At 45.5% G+C, this 19,008-nt stretch overlaps 1 protein-coding gene across 1 annotated transcript; it reads left to right on the forward strand.

Moving 5' to 3' along the window:
- The first annotated feature begins 4 nt into the window (after nt 1–4).
- MEX3A (mex-3 RNA binding family member A) lies at nt 5–17,043 on the forward strand. The gene is made up of 2 exons (XM_056545517.1): nt 5–556; nt 15,945–17,043. The coding sequence occupies exons 1-2, from the start codon at nt 220–222 to the stop codon at nt 17,018–17,020; spliced, it is 1,413 nt and encodes a 470-aa protein (XP_056401492.1). The 5' UTR covers nt 5–219; the 3' UTR covers nt 17,021–17,043.
- Nucleotides 17,044–19,008: the final 1,965 nt, after the last annotated feature.

The following is a 19,008-nucleotide window of genomic DNA, read 5'->3' on the forward strand; positions in this document are numbered from 1 at the left end:
CAAACAAAAGAGTTTCCCCGCACGTTGCTGCTGCTGCTGGGCGGAGCCAGGACTCGTCTTCCCCAGGAGAGGAGGAGAGAGGAGGAGCAGGGTAGAGCACGGGGGAGGGCCCTGGCGGCAGGCTCCGCCCCCTCCTCTCCCACTGTCTCCCTCTCTCTCTCTCTCTCCTCTGGTTCCTCTCTCTTGCCCCTCTTCTTTGTTCCCTAGCCTTTGTTAGCCATGCCTAGCCTGGTGGTATCAGGGATGATGGAAAGGAATGGGCATGGCATGGCAGACCTCACCAAGGACAGGGTGCTGGAGGATGACCGAGCCCTGCAGATCGCCCTGGACCAACTCTGCCTGCTGGGTCTGGGGGAGACAGAAGAAGACACCAACAACAACAACAACAGCAGCAGCACCACCAGCTCCAGCAGCGGGCAGCACCCCCAGAAGGCCGGGGAGAGCAAGCTGTGTGCCCTGTACAAGGAGGCAGAGCTGCGGCTGAAGAGTTCCAACACCACGGAGTGTGTGCCCGTGCCCAGCTCCGAACACGTGGCTGAGATTGTGGGCAGACAAGGTGAGCTGTGTCCTTTGTCTCCATCATTGCACCATGTGGGGGCACCTGGGGGGCACCATGCCACACACACACACACCTGCCTGGGGGAGTGGGGGGCTGAGAGGTGGGGGTGGGGGCTTTGTCTGGGCACCAGACAATAAACAACTCGCACATGCCGCTTTGTTGTGCAGACTGATACATTGTAACGACATCCTGCTTGTTATGTTATTTGGGGCTTTGTTTTGTTACCATTCCATAACACAAGTTGCCCCCCTCCCCCACCGCACTTTCAAAACAAAGGATTGTCAAAAACTTCAGGGTGTATTGTTGTGGGGTCTCCTGATCTCCTGATCCTTTTGTTTGGGGACGTTGTCTCCCGCACACACCCCCCTGGCGCTGGTACCCATCATCTGTGCCATGCGCAAGTCCTGTCTGTCTTCTCTCACATGGCTTTTATTTTATTATTATTATTTTTGATTTATTTAAAAAAAAAAATAGTTTTTTTTTTTTTTTGGGGGGGGGGGGGGGGGTTGGTGCAGATTTGGGGGCTCCAGGTGCGGTGTTTGGCATCTCAGGGGGTGGCTGTGTGTGGTTTCCTCCATGTGGCAGGGGTAGTTGGCGTGATCCTTTTGTTGTCTCGCACTCTTTCCATTGTCTCCGGCATGTGGGCACTTCCTGAGAGATGATGTGGGAAAAGTTTATGTAAGGATACGGCGCTGCAGTCTGTCTGTGCAGAACATGCAGACTCTAGTGTGTGCCGGCTTGGGGGTCTTCAGACTCGACCCACTCTGTTGGCTCTGGGGCGGTGTGGGCATAGTGCACACCATGGCAGATTGTCGCCTTTGTTTGGGAGTCCTAAGTGCTGATGGTTGGAGGGAAGGGGGGGGGGGGGGTCCTGGTATCCAGGAAAGGGATGAGAAGGTTCCTACAAGACTCTGGGACCCACACAACTTCCTCGGTTATCATGTGATTCAGCTCTCAGGAGTTGGGAGAAAACTTGCCGGTTGTTGTGGTGCCTCTGCCCGGAGCCTTATTTTTGAAGACAAGCTTTTGTTCTCGGCTACAGAGATTAGGGGAGGACTTGTCGGGGTTAAAATGATACCACACCCACCTCTCCGCACACAAGCGTTCCCAATGGGGATGGATGGATCCCGTGGCACCAAATAAAACCTTTCGACCAGTCTTACCTGGTAAATACCAAAATATTGTCCAAAGGGCATCGTAGCCCAGTATTGGTTGTTTAGAGGGTAGAAGAGAAGTCGGACCCACAGCCCTTAATGAACCGTCCCAAACAGACTGGTCTACCATTAACCAACAACACCAAGGGGAAACCATATCCCCTTTTGTGCCCATGTGGCTAGGACTCCAAAAGCAGGAGTGAAGTTTTGGGTGGGTGTGTGCAGGAGCTGGCATCTCTTTCCAGCCCAACTCTTCTTATCTGAGAAGCAGGAGGTGAGGTCCAGCTTGGGGCCTCTGTGTATCTGTGTAAATAATCTGGGTCAGGAGGTCAGGGAATATTTGGGTTCTGAGCCTGTGGGATGTTCTCTGATACTTTTACTCCAAGCAGATATTGTGAGGATAGCGTGGGGGGCTGCAGTGGTGAGTACCATGTTCTTTTGACCCCTCATCCCCACCCCCTTAACAAAAACCTGCTTTTTCTAGAGTGATGGATGATATGACATCACCATGACTTTTCGCATTGTCCTTTTGTGGTGTTTTTGGAGTTTATCAGTTTTTGCGGACACTTTGGGCGCCATTATGACTCAGTACCTATAGGCTGTATGTTTAAGTTCTTCCTGTTGGCAGCTTTGAGACATTCCCTATAGACCCTTCTCCATCTTCCTTCACACACCCACTCAGAAACCGAAAAACGTTTAGTTCCTAGCAGAGTATATAGGGTGAGATTTTGGCCAGCTCTTGAAATATAGCCCACGAGACCTGTCAAGTTGAGTCTTTGTTCAGTGGGGCACGTGCTGTCATCATGAGGAGCCTCACTTTTCGCTCCTACAGCTGTTTTTTTATATGACCTAAGCTTCTTCCAAAAACCATCTTGCCCCTGAGGAGGCCTGAGTGATGGAATGGGAGGTCATGAAGGGAAATGGCGGAGATGGCATAGGGTACCAAAATACAAATGAACCATGGCCACCATGTGCTCGAGACGGAGGGTGCTACAACAAAGCCTGCTCATTATGTGGTGCAGACGGCGTGTCACCAAACTGAGCAACTCTGGTAGTAGCGGAGATCATTTGTGCGTCTCGTTCTCAGTCGGTGTCTCGGAAATGGCTGTGAGATGTGTAGACGACGCGTGGAAGACGATGAGTTGTAGGCACTTGTCAAATTATGCAACTGCAGGTGGTGGGGATGATCCGCTGTGCGAGACCAGGAGGCATTGTTCTGTATGAACCATTCTTATCGGGTTTGGTCAGTTTTGTGTTATGCATTCCTAAATTTTCCTGCCTGCAGGGCACCAGCTAACCTGTGAGTGGTGGTGCGGCAGCATGCTGTAGTGCAGGAAGTGAGGTTTTGCAGGCTCTTTGTCTGGAGAAATATAGACTTTTTTTTTTTTCTCTTCTGCACATGTGCTATGGAGATGCAGAAATTGTCCCAGCTTTTGTCTAAAGGAGCAACAAAAAAAACAAAAAACCTCCCCACCAACGCTGCATCTCTGTTCTCCATCCAGTCAGTGTCGTCACTTGGGTTTCACTCCAAGAATGAGCGCAGCAGGAGGCTCATCTCAATAATTCATCTCCAAATCTTAGGAGCCATTTAACTCCCCGGGCAGATAGGTTTAAGTTGGTGGTGCCCCAGAGGATGGGCCCAAAAACATTCTGTTGGAGATGAGCAGAGAACAAAAACAAGCATGGCCACTACTTGTGAACAAAGGGACCATGGGGATTTTTACTATGTAAGTGGTGCAAGGTTCTCCAGAACTCTTGGAAGTGGTTGTATCTGTTAACTCTTTTGGTACCTAAAGCTAGTCTGGTGCCCAAGAACAGTTGACATTGGGAGACTCCTGTAGATTTTTTTTTGTATTTGATGTATAAACTTTACCAATTTGCATTTGATATTGAGAATTTGGTTTATCAATGTTTATTGGTATACAGCCTTCTCTCCACTGCAGTTTGACAACTAGACAAAAGGTAGAATTTGCACCATTTTTTTTCCAGCACGCGGAATGCGCAGGTTATAGCGAAAACAGTTAGGGGGGTGTGGTCCTTATTTTACAGTCGCGAAGAGAGCCATGCGTGTTTCTAGGAAGGCATTGCAGAGGAGAGCAACAGACGTTTAGGAAATTGAGGGGGTGGGGGTGGCTGTGTCTCCGGTTTTTGATGCCGTTCTCTGTTGACCAGTGATAAAATGTAAATTTTTCTTTTTATTATCCAACGTGATAATTTTTAATTTTGTCAGAATTGTCAGAGAGGTTCATGAGTCAGTGAAATTGTAATATCTTCTCTTAAAAATATCTAAAGACGTTTTTGAAGGTTGTCGGTATGGATAAATACTTTGGTTTGATGAGATGTCTATTGTGTCGGGAATCGATCTCTGGCTGGGAGTGACCGCTTGTTGTAGAATCCAACATAAAAGGGGGTGTGTTACGGGCATACAAAGTTTATTCTGTAAATATCCAAATCTATATTTAAATCTCCTAAATTGTTGACTTCTGTGACCTCCCTTCCCTCCTGAGCCGCCCCTTATGAGAGGCCCGGATTTGACCGGAGATTATAAGGGTCTGGATTTTTATTACGGTTTCACTATTAGAATTCATTGTGAATTTTTATCAAAATGAATGAAGCCTTTTTTTCAGAATATTCCAGCGATCTCTACGCTGGCAGCAATTGGCATGCACGTGGCTTGGCGCTGCGTCTATAGATCTTAATGACTCTCTGCAGCACCCCCTTAGAAACCTAGATACGAGCAATTATATCAGTCATCTCTCTGATAGGAGGATCTCGTTATTGGTGGTTTAGATGGGGTGGTGGTGTTGTTGGGGCGTGGCGATGGTTAGCAGTGGCATACTCACGCGGTCAATGGAGCAGGCGCAGTGTTGGTAAACACATGGCACACTTTGGCGTGGAGCGACATGTTGAATGGAAGGTGGAGTGACACCTATTGCCATTCACTCTTAACTCTTCAGACCCGCACGATATTTTGTAACGCCTTCCGCCAGCTATGGACAATTTATTTCCCGAAATACTTGCTTAGAAAGTCTTAGAAAAACTTTCCCCCCCTAAATTGCACATTTATAGCCTCAGCAGATACGTTGTTTTGTGTTCTTGACCTTAACCCTTATAGATTCATGTATGATAATGTTCTTCTCTTTAGGACTTTTCAAGAAATTGATTTCTGGTTTAATGTCTAGTGCTGGGTGGCAGCTCAAGGGTTAAATTTTAGCTTTTTTTTCTTTTTTTAGACATTTAAATGCTAAACAAAGTTTGCCAGTTTTATATCTTCTGGACCTCAGTGGGGGAACCTATATTTGAGTATAGGACATCTGGTTACTACAAGTTATCTGCCTGCCATACGAGACGTGCGAGCATCTGGCCACTGCACTATCTCGATCACATGGGATATAGTTACTTGGGACACACAGTCCATAGTCAGCAACCACCTCTGTGACAAGGGGCCCTTGTTGACCCTTCCTATTGTTCTTCGGGAGACTTAATTTTGTATTTTTTCTCTGCTTCATGCCTGGTTGAATCAGCCAATGAATAGGGCACTTGAGCAAGTGAATTGGGATCATTGAGAAATATTACCTGGATGGGCCGACCACAGTAGATCATCATGTGTGATTATGATAAAATGGACTTTGATCTTGACCAGGCTGTGAAACCTTCTCCGGTTCCTTGATAGGGGGGAGGAAGGCAGATGCCATGACACCTCATTCAATTTATGTACCAAAATGTATAGTCAACTATTTTACTGACTTTTAGACTGTAAGGTGCCTTAAAGGCCTAGGTTGGGTGGGAGAAGTAGTTACCACCTGCGTGAAACCAAATTGAGGTGTCTGATTGACTAGGTCGTGATGTTATCCACAGAGACCAAGCTATGGAGGGGATTATTTGTATATATATTTTTTTCTAATGTGGGAACATTTCTTTCCCAAAAGCAAATAACATAAGGAAGAATATTAGGATGCGTCTTTGTTGTGCATTGGGCAACCCCACCCATTCCCCCAGCCAACTCCCCCTTTCCCGTCACCCTCTCATATCCATCTCACGTTGATCTTCTCTTGGCTGCTGGCCAGCCCTGAGTAAAGCCAATTTTAGCATTTAAAAATGACTCAAGAAGATGTATTTGCAACCTGCATCTATTAGCAAGATAGTGTAAAGTCATTTGGCACCTACGTTGGCCCATACATGTCCTCCTCGTGATGTTCTTCACGGAAGGATGCCAGGATGATTGGAAATTACAGTCCACCTTATACAGTCTCCATACGGATCAATTGTCTACATTATACAGCCATTTTCCCCCTTTTTGTCACAGTGTCTACAGGTAGGTCCTTATAGATGTACTTGGCCTATACCAGGGTCTAGGATGATTCTCCATGATGGTTGGAGTGCTTTGGACACTGGCAGCTGACATGCTCTTCATTCAGGCTCATGGTAACCTTACACGTTAGACAGAAGTTGCCCTAAATTGCTTGATACCACTCTTTTTTTCCCTTGAGTGTTTGGTAGGAAATATTGTGTGATTATTGACTCAGTGATGGCTTTCAAAAATTATTATTCTTTTGTTTACTTTTATTTTGTTATTATTGTGCTATAACCGATGATTGTGTATGGGCAGTATGTCACCCATAGGGAGTCAAGAGGTGACGTGCAGAGCTGTATACAGCCGCCCGGGCTCATTGTCTTTATACAGGGGTGTGTCAGTGCCTATAATCTCTAGTGTAATGTTATATCACCTCCATGATTGTCACCTTCCTTAATAACCATTTAGGAGCTTCAGATTCTTACCCCATCCAGCTGGTCTCATATATATATATATATGTATATATTCATTATAGCCATAAACCTTTTATGTTTTGCATTGTCAGACTCTCTTGGCAGTTGTATATCTGACAGCAGATTTTGGGATAGAAGCTGCTCAAGTGTAAAAAAGTATTTTTGTCTTTTTTTAGTTTTTTGATTATTAAAAACAAAAACTCTCAGAGCGGCATAAAAGACAACATAAAACTGCTCTTGCTCTATCACATAGAGTACATGCCGGAATGCCCAGGGTGGATGGTCCTTTGTTCCGAGGCAAAATGGCTCTGGGGTGTTTTATCGAGTACATTGAGCTGAATTCCATGCACGTATTTATGGCGGGCGACCAGGTCACATCTCCATTATGTCAGGTTGTTTGAGTAGACGAGGCATAATGTACAATCTTGGGGTCGACAAAGAAAAAGCTGATCCAGAATGACGGCAGTGATTGTGGTAAAATCACGAGTCATAAATTGTTGATCAGGAATCTAGGAAAGCTGGGTGACCATCCATGAGGGAGTTGCTGTTGTGGCCATATACTGTAGCACAGAAGGGGGTGAACCAAGGCCTTAAATCAACAACAAAAAAGTTATAGTTTTCTTAGTTGTTTTTTTCAGGTTTTCATTTTTTATATTTATCCAGTTTTATGTCCTTTTGTTTCTTAAAGCAGAACTTCAGTCACGCTCCAACGGGAGGATGCCTGTTTTAAATTTCCCACCAACACAGAGACTTGCATGGGACTTCCAGTAAATCCGTATCCTGTAAAGGCTACAAAATTGGCAGGAAATTTAAACAGATGTCCTGCCGTTTTAAAGACGACCATTCCCCAAAATATAACCATTCTTGAGCTTTGTTTTCTGCACAGTGGGCCAATCTTCTGTTTTTCCTTTATAAACGTTTTTGGATAAATTGACAACCAGGTGGTACCAGTACGCCCTTCAGACAAGTAGAATGCTAATACATCATTATTTGGACACTTTCAGGAAGAGTTACAGAGGAACAGTGCAGGGTAGAGTTCGAAGAAGCTGTTAAATAACTTTTTAAAAAGTCCAGCGTTGGTCTTCTGTCCGTCTGCAACAAATCAGAGATGCAGCTCATGCTTGGCCCCATTCATCAGAAAAGGGATTGTGCATGGAACTCGCTGGGCATTTTCTGATGAATGGGGCTCAGCATGAGTAAGAGTCATACTGACCATTCCCAATCACCAGCTGTAGCACCTCACAGTTTAGTGTAATGATTGGATGGAGTAATCATATGTTTGTGTTGGCAGGGACCAGAATGTGTAGACACAGCGGACCAGAAGTGTTGGGGCATAGTTAAAGGGGATAGCCATTGTTTGATACAAATTAATGTGCTGCTGTGGTGCAGCAGGGATTCACAAAAAAAAGGACATACTTACCTAGACCTAGTCCCCCGCTGGTCCACCACAGCCCTCATGCAGCTGCGTCTGCTCCCCTAATTTTGTCTCTTCATGCTTCCAAGATAAGTGCCTGGTGCAGGACCTGTTAACTCAGCCAATCATTGGCCACAGCAGTGTCCTGCCTCCTCCAGTGATTGGCTAAGCAGGAAGGTCCTGCACCAAGTGTTCATCTCCAAATAGGAGGAAGACAGAACGGCAGGGCTAGGTAAGTACTGATTTTTTTTTTTTTTTTTTTTTTAAATACCCCCCAATTTTTTTTTCTTTTTTAATCAAATACTAGATACCCCCTTTTAAGGTGAGGATGACTGATTTAATTATTTTACACCATTCCAAGGTGTTTTCTAAATTGTTTTAATTGTCTGGACAACTTTTAAATGGTAGCTGACAGCCGGTTCACCTGCACTGAACATAATACACTGGGTTATAGTGCAGGTGAACTGGATAAAATTTATGTATAACGTACCTGGATCGGTAGTATGAATGAATGAATATTCATGAGGTCCATGTGTATATAGGAGCAGAGGGGGCAGAGGCTGAGATGCCAGGTCCCGCCTTCATTGCACAAAGGACGACATTTACATATTAGTTACAGAAGCTAATAATAAATACATCATTTTTATCCGGTTCACCTGCACTATAAACCTGTCTATTAGGTCTAGGTCGGATAAACTGGCCTTTTCCATTTGATTGTTGTAATTTCTTACATCCTCCATTGAAGCACAAATTGGGGCAGATTTATTAATACCTGTATAGAGGAAAAGGGGTGCAGTTGCCCATAGCAACCAATCAAATTGTTTCTTTTTTTATTTTTCAAAGGCCTTTAAAAAAAATGAAAGAAGTGATCTGATTGGTTGCTATGGGCAACTGCACGACTTTTCCTCTACACAGGTATTAATAAATCTGCCCTAAAATGATGAAATTATTTTCTTAGAAATAAGTAATGACGCAGCCTCATATCGTGGATAGTAGTGCCGGACCAGAGATGAAAAGCCATGTCTGGTTGCTAGGAAAACATTGCTTAGCAACCACAGTCACATGGTGCGTTTCCTCTAGCAACCAGTCTGCCTCAGATTAGACAGGTCTTAATCTTGATTTTGTCAATAACCATATTAGCGGAAATAAATTTGGACAGGAAGCAATTTTACATTTGTTACAATTATCCCATTCTTGCCGTCATCCTTCTTGTAGATCATTGTGTATTATCCTTTGATGGTTCTTGAGGAGTCTGACATGTCCGGTGTTGTGTACGGATTGTGACTTGGGGCGATATCTGAGGTAGAGGACAGGTGTCGGGGAGGCGCCGGCAATAATCTCCCGTAGCCCGAGCGCCTCAGACATGTTGTTTTGTCCACAGAGGTAGAAGGACCTTTACTTTTCAGATTATCCGGCCCTCTTGGGAGACTATCCCGAGGAGGTGAGATAATACCACCGCCTAATGAAGGCAGATGATACGGGACATATGCCGTTGTTGACACAGCTTGTGGCGTACAGTCTCCCATATGCACTGTACGTATGGATATAGACACACATTGTGCACAGTGCCAGTCCTGTCCCATTCGCACAGCCTTGGTGAGATTCTAAGAAATCCTTTGTGGCCGTCTCTGGCCCCCTCACACGCCCTCCCCAGAGAATGAGGCCTTTTCAGAAGGGATTAATTCAACCTTCTTGCAGCAAGTGAGACTCTCGGGCCGGCGCATTTAACCAGTTCGTGGCCCAGACGGTTTTTGGCCAATCTGGCTTTTTCTTTCTTATTTTGGGAATATGGAGTTAAAATGAAATTATACTGGAAAGTAAATGTGAAAAAATGTCTGCAGAAACTTGGCAGATTTTTTTCCTTGTGTGCTAGCTATATATTGACCCCAAAAAAAGGGGGGGGGGGGGTCGGCCATTTTGTGGTCATTTCCCAATATTTAGGGAAATTTAGCTTGTCAGATTTTTGGGGTGATCAGCATCCTAGGAAATATGAGATGGGGACAACCAGTTTTGGGGACTGAACCTAATTCCCGACTTGTGATTTGTGTCCTTACTGTGATGTCGTGAAGATTGATTAGGAGCACAAAATGGCTGTCTTGAGAGGCAGGCATACCCAAAATTTGCTCTCAGATTCTATATCATTATTTTTAGGGGTATTATAAATAAATGATATGGTCCCTTCATCTCTGTGGCCCAGGATTTCCTCAGGAGATTAGAATATCTGTATATAATGGACAGATGGAGGTTGGATTTTTGTTGTAGTTTTTTTCAAATCTTAGTTGTTTTTTTGTGTGACCCCCACAATATATAGGTTAGGATTTTGGTTACTGATATGTCATATTTTTTCTTTATATTTTTATTCATAGGATTGTGTAGTAAGTACTTATAGGGCTCTTCGTGGTTATATCAAAAAGACATAATCAGCCAATGGGTGCACCAGCCAATCTGACCAATCCTTAGTGTCGCTGTAGCTGTGGATCCTGTTTACTCCTAGCCGGGGCATCCCATCGACACGTGTTCAACTTGTCCAATTATTTTACCAGTGTATGAATGTTGTGTTTAAGGTTCGGGTTTATGAGGCTGATTTTATGAGGGTTCAGGGACAAGCAACGGACCCTCCCCCTTTAAATCTGTTAGGGTGGGGGTTGTGACAACCCTTTATAATAAAAACCTTGAGGCTTTTAGTAGACTATTAAAGCAGACTTCATTTCCTAGAGAGCAGAGACCCTTGTGAGACGGCCAACAATGTGCGCTTTGTTTGCTCTTAGAGAGACCTAGGCAGTGTTCTGGGTAAAGGGAGGGTGGTGTTGCTAGATTAATAGCCCCCCATAGACTGGGTCAGTGCGTGCACCTATTTGTTAACCTCTTCTTTCCCAGTTATGATCTTTCTTGGCTATTGTCTGTTGAATGTGTGGGTTTTTGTTGGTGTACAATAAGGTTTAATTCTTCTAACCTCTGTTGTATCTTATTCATGTTTTTCTAATCATGCTTTGGTGCTCTAACTCTTGGCCATTGTGACTGCTTTTAAGTTTGTGCTATTTGCCCCTTTTAATCTTTTTCTGACACCTTTTGTATGGTTTAGCTTTGTTGTGTCACCTGGGTCTGTCACTTCCCCTGGCCTTGTACAGTCTGCTGTGTCTACTTTTGTCCAGCCTGCCTGCTTGTCACATCTTTGCCTTGTCCAGTCTGTCTCCTTGGCTTTGTCCAGTCTGTCTCCTTGGCTTTGTCCAGTCTGTCTCCTTGGCTTGACCTCGTCCAGTCTGCCTCCATGGTTTGGCCTCGTCCAGTCTGCCTCCTTGGCTTGGCCTCGTCCAGTCTGCCTCCTTGGCTTGGCCTCGTCCAGTCTGCCTCCTTGGCTTGGCCTCGTCCAGTCTGCCTCCTTGGCTTGGCCTCGTCCAGTCTGCCTCCTTGGCTTGGCCTCGTCCAGTCTGCCTCCTTGGCTTGGCCTCGTCCAGTCTGCCTCCTTGGCTTGGCCTCGTCCAGTCTGCCTCCTTGGCTTGGCCTCGTCCAGTCTGCCTCCCTGGCTTGGCCTCGTCCAGTCTGCCTCCTTGGCTTGGCCTCGTCCAGTCTGCCTCCTTGGCTTGGCCTCGTCCAGCCTGCCTCCTTGGCTTGGCCTCGTCCAGCCTGCCTCCTTGGCTTGGCCTCGTCCAGCCTGCCTCCTTGGCTTGGCCTCGTCCAGCCTGCCTCCTTGGCTTGGCCTCGTCCAGCCTGCCTCCTTGGCTTGGCCTCGTCCAGCCTGCCTCCTTGGCTTGGCCTCGTCCAGCCTGCCTCCTTGGCTTGGCCTCGTCCAGCCTGCCTCCTTGGCTTGGCCTAGTCCAGCCTGCCTCCTTGGCTTGGCCTCGTCCAGCCTGCCTCCTTGGCTTGTCTTGGCCTGTCCAGTCTGCCCCTTTTTCTATTGTGTTCATTTTCTTTTTCCACTGTGCTTTAGCCATGGCTGTCCAGTTAACCTACCTTCCTGCCTTTTCGTGCATATGTATCCTGACTAGGGATCGACCGATTATCGGTATGGCCGATATTATCGGCCGATAATCACGATTTTGGGCATTATCGGTATCGGCAATTACCTTGCCGATAATGCCCCGCCCCCACCGCACCGCGATCGACCCGCCGCACTGCGAGCAATTCCCCCCCCCCCCCCGACCCACCGCACCGCGTCGCACCCCCAACCGGATACCGTTTTTTTTTTTTCTCCCACGGTATGGATTTTTGCCAATATCGCTATACCGGTCGGACCCCTCCCCCACCCTCCGATTCAATAAAAAAAATTTAACTTACCCGTAATGGGGGTGGTCCTGGCCATCCATCCTTCCTGTAGTGTCCGGCGGCATTCCGGGTGGAGGGTGAACCGGTCTGGGCTGTCCTTCTCCAAGGGTCCTCTTCTCCACTCCGGGCAGGCTCCGGCCTAGTACGCTGCATAGACGCTGCTACGCCGTGACGTAAGGTGCATCGCTGCGCACGGGCGTGACTGCGCAGCGGCGTCTGTGCTGCGTTACTAGGCCAGAGCCTGCCCGGAGTGGAGAAGAGGACCCCCGGAGAAGAAGGACAGCCCGGACCGGTTCACCCTCCACCCGGAATGCCGCCGGACACTACAGGAAGGATGGATGGCCCGGACCACCCTCCCCGAACGGTCCCTGCAGCAACTGGGAAGGTGAGTCAGGGTTCTGGGATGGACAGGGGTCTGTATAATATACTATACCTACAGTAGGCCCTCCAGCTGTTGCAAAACTGCAACTCCCAGCATGCTGGGAGTAGTTTGCAACAGCTGGAGGCACCCCTAGGCACGGCGGGGGGAGCGGTGGCGGTGATAGGTCTCAGGACCCCCGCACAGGGAGGGGGAGAGAAGCGGGTGGCGGCGGCGGCCTATGGCACCGCAAAAGCCACTGCAGTGCATTGATTTAAAGCCCCCGCTTTAAATCAATGATCTGCAGCGGTGTCGCAGGGGGATAAATAGCCGATAACTTATACCGGAATATCGGTATAAGTTATCGGCTATCTGCCCTAACCTCCCCAGATTATCGGTCGATCCCTAATCCTGACTCATTTACAGTCATGGCCGTAAATGTTGGCACCCCCTGAAATTTTTCAAGTAAATTAAGTATTTCTCACAGAAAAGGATTGCAGTAACAGGTTTTGCTATACACATGTTTATTCCCATTGTGTATATTGCAACTAAACCAAAAAAGGAGGAAAAAAAGCAAATTGGACATAATGTCACACCAAAAAAATGTCAAAAAAGGGTCTGGACAAAATTATTGCCCCCCTTTCAAAATTGTGGATAAATAAGATTGTTTCAAACATGTGATGCTCCTTTAAACTCACCTGGGGCAAGTAACCGGTGTGGCAATATAAAAGTCACAGCTGAAAGCAGTTTAAAAGGAGAGAAGTTCACTCAGTCTTTGCACTGTGTTTCTATGTGTGCCACACTAAGCATGGACAACAGAAAAAGAAGAGAACTGTCTGAGGACTTGAGAACCAAAATTGTGGAAAAATATCAACAATCTCAAGGTTACAAGTCCATCTCCAGAGATCTAGATTTGCCTTTGTCCACAGTGTGCAACATTATCAAGAAGTTTGCAACCCATGGCACTGTAGCTAATCTCCCTGGGTTTGAACAGAAGAGAAAAATTGATGAAAGGTGTCAACGCAGGATAGTCCAGATGGTGGATAATCAGCCCCAAACAAGTTCCAAAGATATTCAAGCTGTCCTGCAGGCTCAGGGAGCATCAGTGTCAGCCCGAACTATCCGTCGACATTTAAATGAAAAGAAACACTGTGGCAGGAGACCCAGGAGGACCCCACTGCTGATACAGAGACATAAAAAGGCAAGACTTCATTTTGCCAAAATGAACTTGAGTAAGCCAAAATCCTTTTGGGAAAGCGTCTTGTAGACAGATGAGATCAAGTATACTGTAAATGGAATGAGGCCTACAAAGAAAAGAACACTGTACCTACAGTAAAATATGGTGGAGGGTCAATGATGTTTTGTGGTGTTTTGCTGCCTCTGGCATCGGGTGCCTTGAATGTATGCAAGGCATCATGAAATCTGAGGATTACCAACGGATTTTGGGTTGCACTGTACAGCCCAGTGTCAGAAAGCTGGGTTTGCATCTGAGATCTTGAGTCTTCCAGCAGGGCAATGACCCCAAACGTAGGTCAAAAAGCCCCAGAAATGGATGGCAACAAAGTTCTGGAGAGTTCTGAATTGTCCAGCAATGAGTCCAGATCTAAATCCCATTTGACAGCTGTGGAGTGATCTTAAAATTACTGTTGGGAAAAGGCGCCTTCCAATTAGAGAGACCTTGAGCTGTTTGCAAAGGAAGAGTGGTCTAACATTCCGGCTGAGAGGTGTAAGAAGCTTATTAATGGTTATAGGAAGCAACTGATTTCAGTAAATTTTTCCAAAGACTGTGCAACCAAATATTAAGTTAAGGGTGCCAATAATTTTGTCCAGCCCATTTTTGGAACTTGGTGGGACATTTTGTCAAATTTGCTTTTTTTCCCTCCCTTTTTTTGGTTTAGTTCTAATACACACACAGGGAATAAACATGTGTATAGCAAAACATGTGTTACTGCAATCCTGTGAGAAATACTTTATTTTCTTGAAAAATTTCAGGGGTGCCAACATTTACGGCCATGACTGTACTTGTAGATCCAACCTGCTACCTAGTGAAGAATCATCTGTCCTTTCTGGTCCATCCACTTTTCATTCTCTTGTTAATTTTTTTTTATCATTCAAAAGTAATTTTATTAAAACAAAATAGGAAAAACATACAGAGCTGAACCACATTGTCTCCAACGCAGTGGAGTGGGAATCAACGAGAAGCAGTAATAGCGTTGCACAACACACAAAACTTAACACTCAAAAGGAGAGGGACATGGTAACAAATATGCAATGTCTGTTTTATCTACGTGGTGTCGTCAAGTCCCACTGGGCATAGCATCACAACATATTGGTATTCGTGGAGATCCAGTGGATCAGAGAGAGAGAAAAAAAAAAGAAAAACAAGAGGAAAACAGGGAGGGGCACATAGGTGGGGAGATAGAAGGGGTAAGGATAGGGAGGGGCTGGGGAAAGGGGCAGGATCGTGAGATAGGGGGGGTCGGGGGAAGGGGGCAGGATGGTTAGGGAGGGGGGGCGGACAGGTTGAGGATTCAGGGAGGAAGGGGTGGGAATCCAGGAAACATTAGGGGGAGAGGAAAAGGAGGAGGGGAAAGATAACAAAAAAGGGGAAACAACAAAAACCACAAACCTGAACGCCAAGAGTTCACCCGCTCCGCGCCCCGGTCTCCGCACAGAAGTGAAGGTCACAAGGTCAGGGAAGAGGTCCAATAAATATGAGTATGCCTAATCAGAATGGTAGAGAGGGGTTTAGGTAAATGCGAACCATGGTCACCAAACCGCATAGTACCTGGCAGAGGAATCAGCCATGAGCTCCTCCATAGTACTAATGAAGTGGATCTCCTTATACCATTCGGAAAGCGAGGGAGGGCAGGTCTCCTTCCAATGTCTGGGTATCACCGTCCTAGCCGCCATCAGTAGATAATGTGCCAATAACTTAAGTGGAGAGTTCCGCAATCTAGGGAGAATCGTTAACAGAAGGACTTTTGGGTCGTTGGGATAGCTTAACCCAGTAATGGTTAGTATATGGGACAACACTACAGTCCAGAACGGGTGAAGAAAGGGACATGACCACCAAACGTGAGTCAAAGTTCCCAGGGCTCCCCCACATCTCCAGCAGAACTCAGAGACTAGTGGAAACATTTTGTGTAGGGTCACCGGAACCCTATACCATCTGGTAAGGATTTTATAGTTGGTTTCTTTTGCCCTACAAGAGATAGATAACTTATGGCACACTCTTGTTCATTTTTTGATGGATATTCTAAGTTGTCTTGATAATACTATTATTAGAATAGACTTAAATACCACACATCAGTATTGATATTGCTAAGGTTGTAAAAATTGGCTTGACTTGTGTTTTTGCTTATTACAAGATTAATTACATTTTTCTAAAATGTTTAAACTTGTTTTTTTTGTTGGTTTTTTTTTTAGGTTGCAAAATCAAAGCACTGAGGGCGAAAACTAACACATACATCAAGACACCAGTTCGTGGAGAAGAGCCAGTGTTTATGGTGACTGGACGCAGAGAGGACGTTGCCATGGCAAGACGTGAGATCATATCTGCTGCCGAACACTTCTCCATGATAAGAGCTTCCCGAAACAAAGCCGGGACTGCATTCGGCAGTGCCCCAACTCTACCTGGCCAAGTCACCATCCGTGTCAGAGTTCCCTACAGAGTTGTTGGATTAGTAGTTGGACCCAAGGGGGCCACCATTAAGAGGATTCAGCAACAGACAAACACTTATATTATCACTCCAAGCCGTGACAGAGACCCAGTGTTTGAGATCACCGGGGCTCCAGGAAATGTGGAACGGGCACGAGAAGAAATTGAAACACATATTGCGGTACGAACTGGAAAAATCTTGGAATACAACAATGAGAATGACTTTCTGTCCAATAGTCCAGATTCTGGCATGGAAAGTAGATATCCAGAAAGCTGGAGAGTCCATAATACAGCTGCCGGTTGCAAACCTCTTTCCACCTTTAGACAAAACAGCCTAGGCTGCATTGGCGACTGTCCGGCAGAACCCGTTTACGAGACCCCACGACTGAATGATCAGAATGAATTCAACTACGGCTACTTGTTCCCCAACTATAAGCAGGATGTGTATTACAGTGTGGCCGAAACTGGAGGACCCATGTGGGGTGGACAAGAGAACAACAGCCCAACCCCAAGCATCTTCACCAAGCAGCAACGCTCGGGGAGCAGTGGCACCATCCAGACTAATGCCACCCAGAGGTCTCCAGAGTCCAACCTCACTAGCTTGCCAAGGAGGAACCAAGGAGAAACTCTACCAGGCTTCACCAAACTTAATGCCACTCGGAACTCTGTTTCTGGAAGCCGGGAGTGCATGGTATGTTTTGAAAGCGAGGTCACAGCTGCACTGGTGCCCTGCGGGCACAACCTTTTTTGCATGGAGTGTGCAGTACGCATCTGCGAACGTAATGAACCGGAGTGTCCAGTTTGTCACGCGTCCGCCACTCAAGCCATAAGGATATTTTCCTAAGAGACTTTCGGAAAAGGGAGAGGGAGGGTAAAGAGATGATGGACTTGTGGTGCATAGAGGTCAAGAAACAATATTTAAACTTCATTATAAAATCTTAACTATAATCAGAACTTTACAAAAAGATATCGGAAACTTTTTTTTTACTTTAATGATTACAAAAGGGTTGGAGACGGCCTTTCCAGCAGTCACAGCTAACCTATGGGCCAACAGTGGCCATGACAAACCAATTTCTGGAGTCCAGGTGTAACCTATATGTTTTTGGACTTTCTTTTTGAACGAGAAGAGTTTTTAAAGAACAAGTTCTTTCTCAGTGGTAGCTGTAAAACCACCGAGATTTGTCTTCGACTGTTTTTTTTTTCTTTGTTGAATCGAGCTCCGTCAACCTCTACCGCGATTTCAACATATGCAGCTGAAAGATATAACTTTGGTCTCTTATATCGAAGGGTCAAGTTGAAAGAGGGGTCCAGCTGAGGTCAGAGATTTCTCTTTCTAAATTGCCCTTCATAAGCACTATAGGAGATTTACCTCTGTGAAGTTAGAGCGGGCAGCGTTGTGCTGATTGAAAAACCAATGGATGCAGAATGAAGGGCACTCAGGGGTACTACCAGCCAGGTTAGATTACAGGGCATTTACAGGCCCCACTTTAGGTGCCCTCTGATGCCTTTCTTCACTTTCTGCCTGACTAAATATTGACGGGAATTTATTTCATCATTACAAGCAAAAAGTAGGAACAAAAAATAAAAACAAAAACTATCAATCTCTGGGAATCTGCAACATGAGGACACAACGATTACCTCACACTCTACAGAATGCAGCTCAATCTACCGTTTGCAGTTTTATTGTCATTTGCTGTAAGGAAGATTCTGAATTCAGATGTAAAATTCCTGCCGGTTTTAATTTTTAGCACCAGGACAAGAAACAAAACTCAACAATCAGGACTTTATATGCATGGAGGTCTTGCTTTTCTAAGAAAATAAAATAAAAAACAAACAAAAATAAAAAAGACTTTGATTTTACTGTGCACTGAAGCTGGGCCATCAGGATTCCTGGTCCTCCTCAACTCAGACAACTGCCGCTTCATCTGTTCGGCCTTGGTGGCCATCTTGAGACAAATACAACCTTTTTTATTTTTATTTTTTTTAAGCGGGAGCACTGGTATTTAGAAAGGGAGGAACACTAAACTTCCACACGTAACTATGAAACTTTTTGTTTTCATTTTTTTTTGTTTTTCTTTCTTAATGAATGCAAAGAAAAATAAATAACATTTCAAATTATTTTCTTCCTCTTAACTGGACCAGACGGAACATTTTAAAGAAAATGCTGAAACGTTGGACCAAAGTTTTATGTGCTGGAAAAAAAAAAGTTAGAGGGTGCCATGTTTTAGTCTTCAGCTGTTTATGAAGATGTTTAAGACCACTTGTCAAGTTAGTTTCCTCTTGCCCATGGGATCATACAAGATGAGAGGCAGTCTAGCCAGGGGGGTTGTTCTATAGACTGCTTCGTATTTCCCGCCCCATCCACCTTCCAGGGTTACATTTATCCCAATTTATGGTGCTTCCCGGATGATTGTTTTATTTTTTCTTAGCTATGTGATTTTTGGGACTAGAACAACACTTGATCATGGCATAGACGGCGCAAGGAACTCCTTCAGACTGTTTTCAATTTGTGAACTGTATAATATCCACAGTCGCCATATCAGAAAGTCACATTGAGACATCTTCATGCCATTTTCCAGTGGTGATAACGTTCCATCACTTCTGATCCCTACCAGAGGAGATCCTGTCCTTCATCTCACCATTGGGCCATAGGGCAGGAACTTTTGTTACATTGCACCTGTGAAAGAACCTTCCCAAGTCTTTCATCAAAACACTATTCTACTTCAATTGCATAAGAATGTAGGCACTAGGGATGTAATATTTGTGTGACACCCCTCCACTTTCTCCACCTCCTCCAACAACAAAAAGTTTATGAAATTGATGCAGGAGGGG

The sequence above is a fragment of the Hyla sarda genome, chromosome 11 (genome assembly GCF_029499605.1).
Source record: "Hyla sarda isolate aHylSar1 chromosome 11, aHylSar1.hap1, whole genome shotgun sequence".
Classification (NCBI taxonomy): Eukaryota; Metazoa; Chordata; class Amphibia; order Anura; family Hylidae; genus Hyla; species Hyla sarda.

What these genes read in the sequence shown, in the direction of transcription:
- MEX3A (XM_056545517.1), top strand. Translation starts at nt 220, where the DNA reads ATGCCTAGCCTGGTGGTATCAGGGATGATGGAAAGGAATGGGCATGGC. An exon ending in TGAGATTGTGGGCAGACAAG is followed by an intron (nt 557 to 15,944) that starts GTGAGCTGTGTC and finishes TTTTTTTTTTAG; the next exon opens with GTTGCAAAATCAAAGCACTG.